Below are 12738 nucleotides of genomic sequence, written 5' to 3'. Positions count from 1 at the left end.
GATTATCATCAAATACCACAACATGTCTACCTGTGTTATGTTAAGAGCACAGAACCCACAGTCATAATTTTTAACTGAAATACTTGGCTTAGAGGCAAAGCTGGGGTTTTCCACGATCATTCTGAGGTCTGAGTTACCAAGGCTCAAACCCATGTATTTTGCACTGTCCCTCCATGTGCAGTGCAAATTACCCCTCCGTTAAGTGCTTGAAGATACATTTTTCTTCTTGACTGAAATGTTGTAAGAGTTACCGGATTCAATGGAGTGTGAGGTCACATCCCCTCAGCCCTGTGCCACCAAAGACAGAATAAAACTCACTTGATCATTTTGTGAGTTGGGGATCATTTCTGTTGCAGCACTGATAATATAACTTGCTACAAGTGGGCACAAGTTGTTATGAGGAAGAAATTGTTCATCTGTATGATAGATCATTATCTTCTGGAATTGAAGTATCATTTGAAAATTCAGGGTCAGAGAGCAGCTGACACTTGATTTTGTTCTCTCTCCTCTGTTCATGCCTTTGATCATGCTATGTCTTTGTGCCTGGTGCTCAAGAGAGTACCCCAGGGTCATGGCCTGTTTCCTAGTCAAGAGGTATAAACCTACTGGCTTAAATATCTGAGGCCCAAGCTTTAGCAGGGGCGGCATGAAGGAAGAGAGGGAAGCATTTCCTTCATGCTTTTCACTTTTCCCACATAACCCAAAGCAGACTAAACAAAACCAGTGTGAAATCTCATGGCTTGATGGTGCTATGTTATATTTTTTAAGCTGTCATCCATTCATTTATAGTTACGTTTATTCCCTGGATTTACAGCTTTTTTTTTTCAGCCTTTCTTGCAGTGAGGTGGGGAGGAAGTTGAAACCTTTTGAAAGGAGATTGCACTGAGCAGTGGCCTATGATTAAAGCACAGTGTTGTTCCTTGATGCTGCTCCTCCACAGCAGTGTCACACATGGTAGCATTTAGGAGCCCTTCACAGCTGAGGTGTTTCAAACACTAATGAATGGAAGTTTGGTCTTATAAGGCAGGCAAGGTTTAAGACAAGCTTTGCTGAATGGTGTACTGTAATGGCCTGGGAAAGGAAGAGAGTTATAAATTGTGTCAGTTAGCCACCCAGACAAAATGAAGCCATGTGGAAAATCAAATCTATTAAAGTATGAAGACTGTTATTAGCTGTTTTAAGCAGTCATTCCTCAAAGGTCTCAGTTGGCTGAGGAGGTAGATTCCTCTTCTTCCTAGATATTTTTCACATGCTGTCTTAGGCAGTGATGTGTAGTGTTTGATTAAAATCTTTTCCCCGACAGTCTTTTATTAGAAATGTTCATTGCCCCCAGTTCCCCACCCATGTCCTGAAAGATGCTGCACATTTGTTTAAAAAACCAGGGTTAAGAGCATCACGTTTGTTCAGGCTTGCTGAAGGTAAACATTACGCAGCACTAGGGCCAGTGAGGAGGAAAAGGCTTCCCAGAGCGACCGCTTAACACTGGATACCTGCTCAAAATGCTTTCTGTTTTCTAGCTGCCTATGTTTGCTAGCCATAAGACACCTATGACAGAGCATGGCGCAGATTACTTTTTCTTGACATCTTCTGGGGTAGAAGAAAAGGCAGGATGGTGGGATCAGAGAGCAGGGTATCTTCCTGTCCTCCCCAAGGTGCTTCTTGAGGTGTTGCAGCAGCTGTAAAGAGCATTTTGTTAGCTCAAGAGGTAGTTATCAGCTGCATGAGAGAAGAGTAAAGTGGCAGTCTAAGATGCACGGTCACCACCATATTTATTATTCCTATTTGTGTATTCCAGGAAGAGACTGAAGAAACGTCCTCACAAGAGTCTGCAGAGGAAGACTAGGACACTGCACCATGCAATTTCTACCTCATCAGCAGTTGGGTCTTTTGAAGGGAGAAGACACTGCCTTGACCACTTACTTTCTATTGCCATGGTCTTTCCACTTTTGCCTGGGAGGGGCGGAAATCACATAACCTTAAAATGGATTTGACCAATCATCTTTGTAATCCCTTCACAGTCCCAGGTTTAGTGAAAAACTGCTGTAACACAAAGGGGACACAGATTAATGATGCAACTTTTAATTACTGTTTTCTTTTTTCTTAACCTACTAATAGTTTGTTTGAGCTGCTAAGTAAGGGTGAATGGGTCCAGAAGAGCTCCAAATCAGGTTTATGTCATTCACTGCACTGTGTATAAACAAGAAACTTGTAACATAGTCATTATAAGGGGCATTGAAATAGGAAAGGCTGAGTGTGTAACACTTAGGCCTTGCAACACTTCCAGCAACCCACTCCCTACTTAGTGAACTCCCTGTTTTAGAACACCAAAGATAAGGGATGATAGATACTACTCTTTTTCTTTTGTAACCTTCTTGTAGACTTGTACTTGATTTATTTATTTTTTTTAAAGACTTACTGTTATTTCAGGAAAAAACAATGAAAGCTGATCTTTCACTTCATTCAGCTGGTAATCAGAAGAAAGAAATCAACATGAAAAAGGTACTTTAATTTTGTAAAAGGGAAGAAAGACAAAGATACATTGTATAGTTATAGATACAAACATATCAGCAGAAGTATTAGTAAACAGAATTAGTAGCTCTTACCAACTGGATAATAGGAAGCCAGACAGTTGGCTTTCTGTAAAGCCAGGCATTTTCTATGGAAACAAAAATGTCTGACACCAAATGCTCTTATGCCATTAATGACTACGTCTTTATAGAGGAAAGTGTTTTAAAACATATAGAATGGTACCTAAAAATTAATCATACATTTATCTGAACAAAAATAATCCAGAGTTTTGCTTAGTTTCAACTAATTTCCTTCACCCTGTACCAGTATTTTGAAAGAATTGAAACTCTCCTCATTACTCATCAGTAACAATGTTAGAACCAACACCATGTACCTCAGCTAAGCTTGTGCATTACTTTAAGCAATGTATTTTGACACAGGATGGTTCACTAAGCACCTCTGTGCCAGTGGCAGTTCTCCATCTTTTCATTCAAAGCAGCACTTTTAGCACCAGATGCAATATTACCCCACTATTCAATACTACCTCTGATTTTTACAAATGACTCAACAGACTGATAAATACATGCTGCTATACACATTCAATGCAGGAAATTTTTACTGGGTAGATAATAATGAGTATCTGCATTTTCCCCTTCTTTCTATTTCAACATTATTTGCAGTTAAGGAAGCAATGTCTTTTTTCATGTTTCAGCATGACTATGTGTTTTTCTCTTGCTTTATTTGTTTGGGGTTTTTCTTTTGTGTGGGTTTGGGGAATTTTTGTTTTTGTTTTTGGGGTTTTTTGCCTTGTTTTGGTTATGTTTTGTTTTATGTACTTACCCTATTCTCTGCTAGACTTCTGTGTAATGTACTGTTAACTTGAATATATTTTTGTACTGAATTGCTGATAGGTTTATGGGATAATTTTCTTCAATGACACTACATGACATAGAAAAAATTTAGCTGTAGTGTTTAAATATTACTGTCCAAGTTTGTACCTCAAATGAAATGTTTAAAGAAATGGACTAATTGATTGACAAATACCTACCTCCAGACTTTAAATGGAGTGAACTTGTTCCTTTCAGCATTAGTTTTGAGACATTTGAAACAGTTAGGACTGCAACTAATCCCTAATTCAAAACTATTTTTGTAAGATAACTTGTGGGAAATGAACACATTTTAAATTACTTTTAAATAAAAAAAAAAGAAAATCTAACAAAAAAAGCCTTCAAAGAAACTTGAAGCTTTGTAGGTGGAAAGCAACAAGCTCAGCTTTTGCATAATGCAATCACAAATATGTGTTTTTAAAAAAGAATAATTAGTAGATTGTAAGAAAATACTTGACAAGTATTTTCATGTATTTTACACAAATGTGATTTTGTAGTATGTTTCAGCCAGATTTATTTTAAATGCTTCTTATGTAGAGGTTTTTTATTCTCCCCTCTCTGACTTCTTGTTGTTCTTTCTCTATCTCACCCCTCCAACTTAATTTTCTCTTTTTCTGTTTTATTACCCTTTTTCCTCTCTTTCCTAGTCAGTGCTTTGTACCATTGTATTAATAACTGGGCCGGGGGTAGTTTCTCAGGAAGGCATCCATTGGTATGGCTTTAGTACTGAGCGAAATGTAGTTGAAGATAACTACTTACTGGCTTCTTCCAAGAGACAGTGTCAAAAAATACAGACCTTCTTGAAAGACTGCAGAGGGATCAGTAGTGGAAATTGCTGAGGAAGAGCTGATTGGAGTATTACAACTAGACATGTTAATATTAAGTGAAAGAGAAATAATCCTTGCTATACAGTGGCTCTAACAGGCCAAATCCAGTGTCACTTGAAAGCAGTAAAAGGAATTCTGCTGACATCAAAGGGCATTGAATCAAGCCTTAGCAATCCCTTCTAGGGTTTAAGGGTTTTTTTTGCATTTTTTAAACCACAGTATTCAGTGGATGACACAGAAATAATTGCTGGCTGTGTGTCACTCTTCAACCTCTGAGAGACTTACCACTCTGATGAACTGAATCTTAACATTTTCTATATATTGTAGTACAATCAAAACACATTACTACCTCTTAGGGCCTACTATACCTCATTTTTTCAGACTGAAAAATTGCATGTGGCCATTGAGTCAGTGAGAACGTCATAAAATTTTTTTATATATATAGTTTATTTTTGTGGGAGATAAATTTTATACGACTGTTCTTTGCTGCCACTGGTCACTGCTAACTATGACTGGACATGTAACTCTTCTACAATTTCTGCAAGAGGTGTGTTTGCAGGAAAAAAAATCTCTTCAAGATGTTTAACTACAGTGTACTTTTCCTTTTGAGTGTCTTCTAACTTTTTGCTTTGTTCTTCATGTAGAGTTGCTGTCTATGATTGTACTTTGAATCGCTTGCTTGTTGAAAATGTTCCTTTAATGGATTATCACAGTCTGTTCAGCACAATAAACATAATAGCCTCTGTGATCCCCACGTTGTTTGATTCCTAGACTTTTGTCACAGTTCCATAAAATGGGTAATAAAGTTTGGTCACAATGACCAAATTTGTAAAATCTTTACATGCAAGTATTCATCCCAGGACCATAGGCATGTGCTTGAGAAGAAGTGCATTTGCTGTTAGGGGCACCAGGGTTGGAAGCTTAGCAGTAGGACTTATCTTACGAGGCTCCCTGAAAGGTTTCCGTTCCTGACCTGGGACTCACTGTGCCAAGCTAAGGACTTGGGGACCAGCAATCCTACCCATCAGACAGGGAACACCATAGCATGAGCCAGGCTGATAACAGGTTTTGTTACCTAGTCTCACACCCACTTGTTTGGGGCACCCCAAGATGACGAGCCTTCTCTTTTTAGGCAAGATTTCAGTTTGCACCCAAGTTCATGGAGTTTCCATTATGCAGCCATTAGGTTAGAAAGAGCAGGTAATCAATCAGAGCAGCAGACATGGGGATGTGGATGGGTACAGTCTGGGCACAAACTGAAGAGCTCAGGGAACTGCATTAAAACTCAGGTGCCCCCAAGTTTGTCACAGGCAAGTTGAGCAGGATTCTTCTGCCGCCTTCTCTTCGTTTGCTCTTACATGGTCTCTTGTTCTGTTACAGTGAGATTTAAAGTCATAGAATCATAGAATTGAACCATAGAATATCCTGAGTTGGAAGGGACCCACAAGGAACAAGTTCAGCTCCCAGCCCTGCACAGGACAGCCCCAAGAGTCACACCATGTGCCTGAGAGCATTGTTCAAATCCTTCTTGAGCTCTGTCAGGCTTGATGCTGTGACCACTTATGTGAGTCTGTTCCAGTGTCCAACCACCCTCTGGGTGAAAAGCCTTTACTGAATATCTAACCTAAATCACCCCTGACAAAATTTTAGGCCATTCCTTGCATCCTGTCCCTGGTCACGAGAGTTAGAATAGATCAGTGTTTACCCCTCTGCTTCCCCTTTGAGGAAGTTGTAGACTTACATGAGGTCTCAGTCTCTTCTTCAGGCTAAACAGACCAAGTGACCTCAACCACTCCTCATATGGCTTCCCTTCAAGGCTCTTCACCATCTTTGTAGCCCTACTTTTGATGCTGCCTAGTAGCTTTATATCTTTTTTATACTATGGTGCCCAGAAGTGCAGACAGGACTTGAGATGGGGCTGTTTGAGTGCAGAGTAGAGTGGGACAATCACTGCCCTCATCTGGCTAAGCCTGTGGTGCATGCCCATTGATTCATATTGGCAACCATTCCTCTCTGACCTTAGGGGATTGTCCAGTTATTAATTCCTGAGATGTGTGGGCTTACACATTCTTTGTGTTCACTCATTTGCAAACTGTCCACCTAATTTCTGTTGGCCCAGTAACCTCTGCTTTGGCAGGGGCTTCATGGCATGTTCCCTTTAGGCTCAGTTACTTTTAAATTAACCAAAATATAATCACAAAAAAAGCATTCAGTAGCAACACCCATTTGGTCCTGAGTCAGCTGTGAGTAATTGCATTCATCACATTGTATTTCCTCTTCTGCTTTGTCATCCTGCTTAGTGGTATTAAGAGATCGTTCCAATTTTCAGTCTTCCTGGTGGTCATCTTCACTGTGGTTGCTATCACTTGACTCATCCTGTTATTTTATCTGGTGTGATCCTCCAGCTGTAATCCACTGACCTGATGAATGAGCCAAGTGGCTGAACTACTTCTACACTGTGCTTAACTCCTCTCTACTTCATAGTCGTTCTTCCAGCTTGCTTCACTCCCACATCCCTTCTCAGGGCATCTCTCAATCAATTTCTGCTCACTTTATTCCACAGTGAGACTATCTGGATGTATAAAACTAATTGGCTTCTGAAGGATTGAGGCCTGTGTTTGTCTAGTGGTTGAGCATGCTCTATCCAAATGCCTGTGGTGAGAGTCATATTTGCTTTCCACTCCCATAAGGTCTCACCACATAAGGATGGGGAAATTATTTAAAGCTGGCACTTCCAGTGCCTTGGACAGCTTTTTAATTGTCCATAGCTCTTTTCAAAACCAAACCTTCTGGTCTGGTTGTCATTAGAAACAGTATCCAGTGCAGTGACAACAACATGTTCCCCGATCACAGGAGAGGAGTCAGATTTGTCATGCCTCCAACTTCACCTGAAGCCTGAATGAAGCAGTGTTTTTTACCCCAGCACCTCTGCATACATGGGTGTAGAATTTTGTCTCTCAGTTTTTCTGTTTTTAATGTCCCACCATCTTCCTGATCACCTGAATTTTTAAGTATGCAGAAGCACTTAACCATTGTCATGGTTTAGTAAAGGCACTCCTGCTCCCACTGGCCCCTCACTCCAGTGAGAGAGACAAAAAACAGATTACAGGCTGAGATAAGAACAATTTACTGGAAACAGCAATGAGATAAGAAAGTGAACAGTAACACCAACAATACTAATGACAGCAGACAATAAAGGGAATGTTTCACATGCAAATTTCTCCCTGACTGATCTGATGCAATGTGACCCCAATACAATGAACACAATGGTGGCTGGACCCTCTGCACACCTGCTTTTACCCTGACAGCAAGCCATGCCCCTTCCTTACAGAACTGAGAATCCCTTACTTCAACCCCCCAGCAAGGAAGTGGGTAGTGTAGAATAACAACCCCATCACAGGTAGAGCAAAAAATTAACCATGTTCTTGGCCAAAATGAGGACAAGAATGTAGCCTTTAATACAAATAAAGGTCCAATTGCTATATGCCTTCTTGATTCAGAAATACTACCATACTACCAGCTGAATCTTTACTGAACAGGTTGTCCAGAGAAGCTGTGGATACCCCATCCCTGGCAGTGTTCAAGGCCAGGTTGGATGGGGCTTTGTGCAACCTGGTGTAGTGGAAGGGGTCCCTGCCCTTGCCAGGAGACTTGGAATTAGATGATCTCTAAGGTCCTTTTCAACCCAAACCATTCTATGATTCTGTGATTTATTACATCTACTTGCTCAATCAAATGAGTGCCTGCCACTGTGTGTTATATACATTTTCTGAACAATAAAGGCCTGGAAACAATGTCAGAATGGACAGGGCTCTGAACAATCTGATCTAGTTGAATATGTTCCTGGTCATTGCAGGAGGTTGGACTAGGTGACTTTTAAAGATCCCTTCCATCCCAAATTGTTCTGTGATTCTATGATCCTTGCTGTTTGAATGTTTCATAGCCAGCACAGTCAGTGTAGGTTAATGCTCTTCCTGCCTGGCTCCAGGACCTGGCTGCATGCCAGGATAGAAGACATTAGGGGCGGTGAAACTTCAATCCTTTTGCCATCTCACCTCACTCACAGGCACATAAGGAACAAAACCACCCCCTTGCTTCACGACATCTCTGGCATGCAAGTCTTGCTCTGGCAGAGTTCCTGCTCCAACCATCCTCATGTTCTTCAGTTGGAATGATGAGCTCTGCTGCTGCTTGTACCCTTTGGGCTTATTTACCTCTGTATAACAATAAGGTTTAACATGTCTTTTTTTTTCCACATCTTTTCCTTCCCTTTGCCACCCAAATAACCTTTTGGCCTATTGGAAATGTTTTTCATTTTTTTCCTTCCCACCTGTGATTTAATGCTTTTCCTCTCCTTTAGTACTCCAGACTTGCAGTATACATATTCAACTATTCAAGAAAAGAAAGCATCTTCCTGTAATTAACATTCTCTGGAGATATATGAATGTAATTGCAAGTACCCTGAAGATAACAGTCAACCATGGCAGCCGTTTAAGTGGGAAGCAATCTGCCTGTTTACACTCTAAAATGAATTTGCAGGTGGTTGTGCTCCAAACCTGCAGCACAGGATTACAATCAGCTTTTATCTGCTAGAAAAGGGGAAATTGAAACATTAGGAGATAAGACACAAGTCTTAAAGTGGTTCCCTACCAAAATGCAGGCAATTAAGCACAGCTAAAACCATTAACATTGTCACATAAAGGAGGAGCTTTACATTGTTAATAATGGTTAGGGTCAAACTTGAGCCAAACATATGCTACATTAAGGCATGCTATTAAAATAATCAGTGGAAGAAAATAACAAATGAAGGCTGGGTGGATCTGAAAAATCAATGGCCAGCAGAACCATTAATTAGCCCAAGAGGAAACTTATAAGTCCCATCAAAAAACAAGATTATATTACATTATATATGAATGTCAGCTACAAAATGTTATGTGGGACCACCAAAGATTATGATTTTAATCAAAGAGGTTTTTAATTCAGAAAATCTATTAAATATATATAGTCCCTTAAGGCATTTTATTCTTGGTTCAGGGAGTAGGAAGAAAAATAATGACATTTTTATTGCATTGGAACAGATTTACCATAAAAAATAGTTCTAGTAATATCACAAAATAAAAAGTAAAATTTTGAAAACAAAATCAACATTTGAAAACAAAACAGCTCAGCAAATGCACAGAAGTCACTTTGATCCTATATAACTGCAGAATATTGTCATTAGAGCTACATCATAGTCTAAGAAGATAGAGATTTTATGAGGCCAGACACACTTGAAAGGTGTTCACAATTAATTACTGCTCCTGGACTGCAGCTGTGCTTGAGGCCAAGACAAATCAATGTCTAAGGCCTGTTAATAAGACTATATTTGCCAAAGGTTCCTAATATGCTCAGTTTGGGATGGTTTAGGTTTGGCATTTATATTCCTACAAACAGCCAGTAACTTCAATGAGATTCAAGACCTGGGGAGTGTCACCTGCTGGAGTTCCCCCCATGGTGCAGACTTTTGGTCTCCCCACATATGGCTGTTGTGTTATGAGCAGTGCCCTTGAGATCCACCTCCCTGTCCAGTTATAGTCCCTAAAGGTCTCAGAGGTCCATGACTGGTTACTAAGTCACCCTCTGTCTTTGCAGAGAGAAAGGGATGTTGCCCTAAACAAAACGGTGTGTGGCAAACCTTGTGATACATAATTTGGGTTGGAGGTGACCATTACAAAACCCCACTCTCACTTTTGGAAGCAGTTTACAATCACAAGATGCATCTCTGTTTGGGTTTGGGTATGTGTAACTATATAGCAGGACCATAACTGCATCTATATCTTTTCAACAGTTAAAAAAAATTGCAATTTTCCAAAGGCTAGTGCTGCTTCTTTATCACCTGTGCCCCTAGCACACTCAAGAGAGTGTTATGCTTTATTTAAACCCATAACGCAACAATGACACAGCACAGGGTAGGAGAGCAGGATGAATGTCAGAAACTTTTTATCATCCAGACCAGTAAGTACATTGTACATTTTTTTTCATAAATAAGTTTCAGTGCATCATTATTCAAAGTTTTGGAGTGGGGAGTTACATATTCTGATTAAAATCTTTTGAATTAAATTTCTTCATCAGCACTTAATTATCTGTGCTGGGAATAGCAGCTGCCTTCCTTCTATCAGAATCTGACAAAAAACACTTTGCTGTTGGTTTTGTGTGTGTTTTTTACGTGAAAATGGTCCCCATCTTTCTTAACCAATATACACAATTAAATGGTATAGCTCCTGATTTTAACAGGAAATAAGCTTAAGAAAGGAAAATAGTAAGACTTAATTTTCTATGGAACACAAGAATCATTCATAATCTTCTGTCTATCCCCTTTCCCTTAACAACTTCAAGGCTATTTCCATTCTTTTCAGTAATTAGCCTTGACCTAGAAAGGATGACCTCTACTATTGCCTTTTTCTCATGAGAGTTTGACTTAGATCAGCTTGTAATGAATAGATTTACCTTTGCACTTCTCTGAACTCTGCATTATTGGGACTATCAAGGTCTTAAATAACTCTTAGGATGTGCAGCCCTGAAAGTAACTGGTCATAGATCAGTAATGGCTTTTCTGGTAACACCAAAACCTACAAGTTATAAGGCTAAGTAGGCACAGTTTGGGGTGTGCACAAATGACAGAGGGAAGGAAGAAAACCGTTATGGGGAGCTGGATGAAATCTCACTAGAGTTGCTTATAGCAATGAGTGTTAGGAGTAATTAATCTATTTCATGGAAGTGAAGACCAGCTAAAGTTGCAACCTCTTCTCTGTACACAAAACCTAGTGAAAGACATTTTATGGTTATTATACTAAATTATATGCAAAAAATAATAATAAAAAGGAAAAAAAAAACAGAAGTGGAGAAAGCTTAGCAAGAGTGCTCTTGACTCGAGTGATGACTACAAAGACTAAACCTGCGAGCAAAGAGGCTGCATGTGGCTCTGTTCCTACTCAGCATGTTCCTCACAAAGAGGCAGGCTTAAGACAAGCAACACTGGACCAGCTTGTCTTTCTAAAGGACACTACATCCAGGACTCTGAATGCTGGCTAATTGCTTGACTTGGATATGGAAAAGTGTTCAAATATACTTAGATGCATACATGCAGAATAGAGCAGAGGACATCCCAAAGAGTATGAGCAGGTTGGAATTTCTTCCCCTACTCACACCAGCTTTTTGAGATGGAAGGCTGCCAATATTGTATTATTTACAAAACTTGGTTTCTTTTTATATGAAAATTCAGAGGCTAACATGTAGTTCCTAATAAACTTAACATTCTGTTGTTTGCTTAAGCATAGCTATGAGTTACTCTAGAAAATTAAAAATTATCAATAAACTGTTCAGAAGTAACCACTCCCTGTCTGCCCCACACTGTCACAGCTAGTGCACAGCTTTGTTATACTCTGCAACAGAGTTTCCTTGAAATACCCTTACTGGTAAGTTCAGGACTTCTGAAGTGCCTTTGAAAGCTCATGAGCATGGTAAAGTGTAGGAACCTCACTCTAGAAAGTACTGATCACTGTGTTCCAAGGATCTGAGGTACGTGGCATTTCACAGGATCTGACCTTGGATTTGCTCTCACTTCCTTTCCGAAGGCTACTGTACTGCATATAGCGTGTTTAAATTGGTTTCTATGAGGTTTCTCTTTCACTCATTGTGGGACTTCTGTACAACTATCCAGTGGAGACTAAGCAGAGAAAAGCCAACCTTCATCTGAGAACTTCTTATTTTTGTAATTCAATGCATCTGCACCAGCCCCACTGTTTTGCAATGGGTGTTTGAGATGTACAGACATGATTTTACACTGATAGGAAGGTGATGCACAGGGATGTAAGGCTACAGTCACCTTAGATGACTGTCTCTGCTTCCTAGTGATACAAGTTCAAAGGCTTCCCTGTTCAATGGGACTGAGTCTCCCAGTGACAGGACCCTGCAATTATGTCAGCAGTGCAAACCTTTGGGATAAGCTGTTCTCCCCCACCACATGCACAAGGACGGTTCAGGACACTTTGAGAGCACGAGTAAAATGAATGGGTGCCCTCACAGTCAATGGAGGTGAAAGGGACTGTACTAGAACAGCCACACCATGTTTCAATTGAGACAAACACCCACGAGCTAAGGAGAGCTGACCTCCGGAAGGAGTGAGATAGTAGTAAATAAAAAGTTAAGTGTTTAGTGTTGATGAAAAGTTAGTGTGTTTTTCTTCAGTTAAAGGTCAAAAGAGTAGCCAAATTAAACAGGTTTTCTGCATTTAGCTGGAGATATGTGTCACCAAGCTTTAGTCATTTAAATGTTAGATGTCTCATCTAAGGTTTTCATCAGCCAGAGGGAAATTCATTTCTTCCTAAAATATGGGTGGGATGAATCACTCATCTCTCCCCACTGACTATTCAGGAAGCTGAGACAGTGATGTTAATTTAGCTCCAAAAAAAGGGAATATGGATCGTTTCCAATTACATTGCTGAGCTGAGTGCTCCTACTCATGAGCAATTGCTCTA

The 12738-nt window shown here is 39.9% G+C and overlaps 1 protein-coding gene across 1 annotated transcript in view; it reads left to right on the top strand.

Annotated features, from left to right (window-relative positions):
- Positions 1 to 4974, top strand: part of HMGA2 (high mobility group AT-hook 2) — a 108474-nt gene extending 103500 nt beyond the window's left edge. Inside the window, exon 5 of the mRNA XM_071552279.1 lies at positions 1796 to 4974. Coding sequence (XP_071408380.1) covers positions 1796 to 1843 — 48 coding nt within the window. The 3' untranslated portion in view covers positions 1844 to 4974. The remainder of the gene's footprint in view (positions 1 to 1795) is intronic.
- The last annotated feature ends 7764 nt before the right edge of the window (positions 4975 to 12738 follow it).

This window comes from Pithys albifrons, chromosome 3 (assembly GCF_047495875.1).
Source record: "Pithys albifrons albifrons isolate INPA30051 chromosome 3, PitAlb_v1, whole genome shotgun sequence".
NCBI lineage: Eukaryota > Metazoa > Chordata > Aves > Passeriformes > Thamnophilidae > Pithys > Pithys albifrons.
The sequence above is the reverse complement of the archived record's forward strand: the minus strand, read 5'-3'. Positions and strand labels throughout refer to the sequence as shown.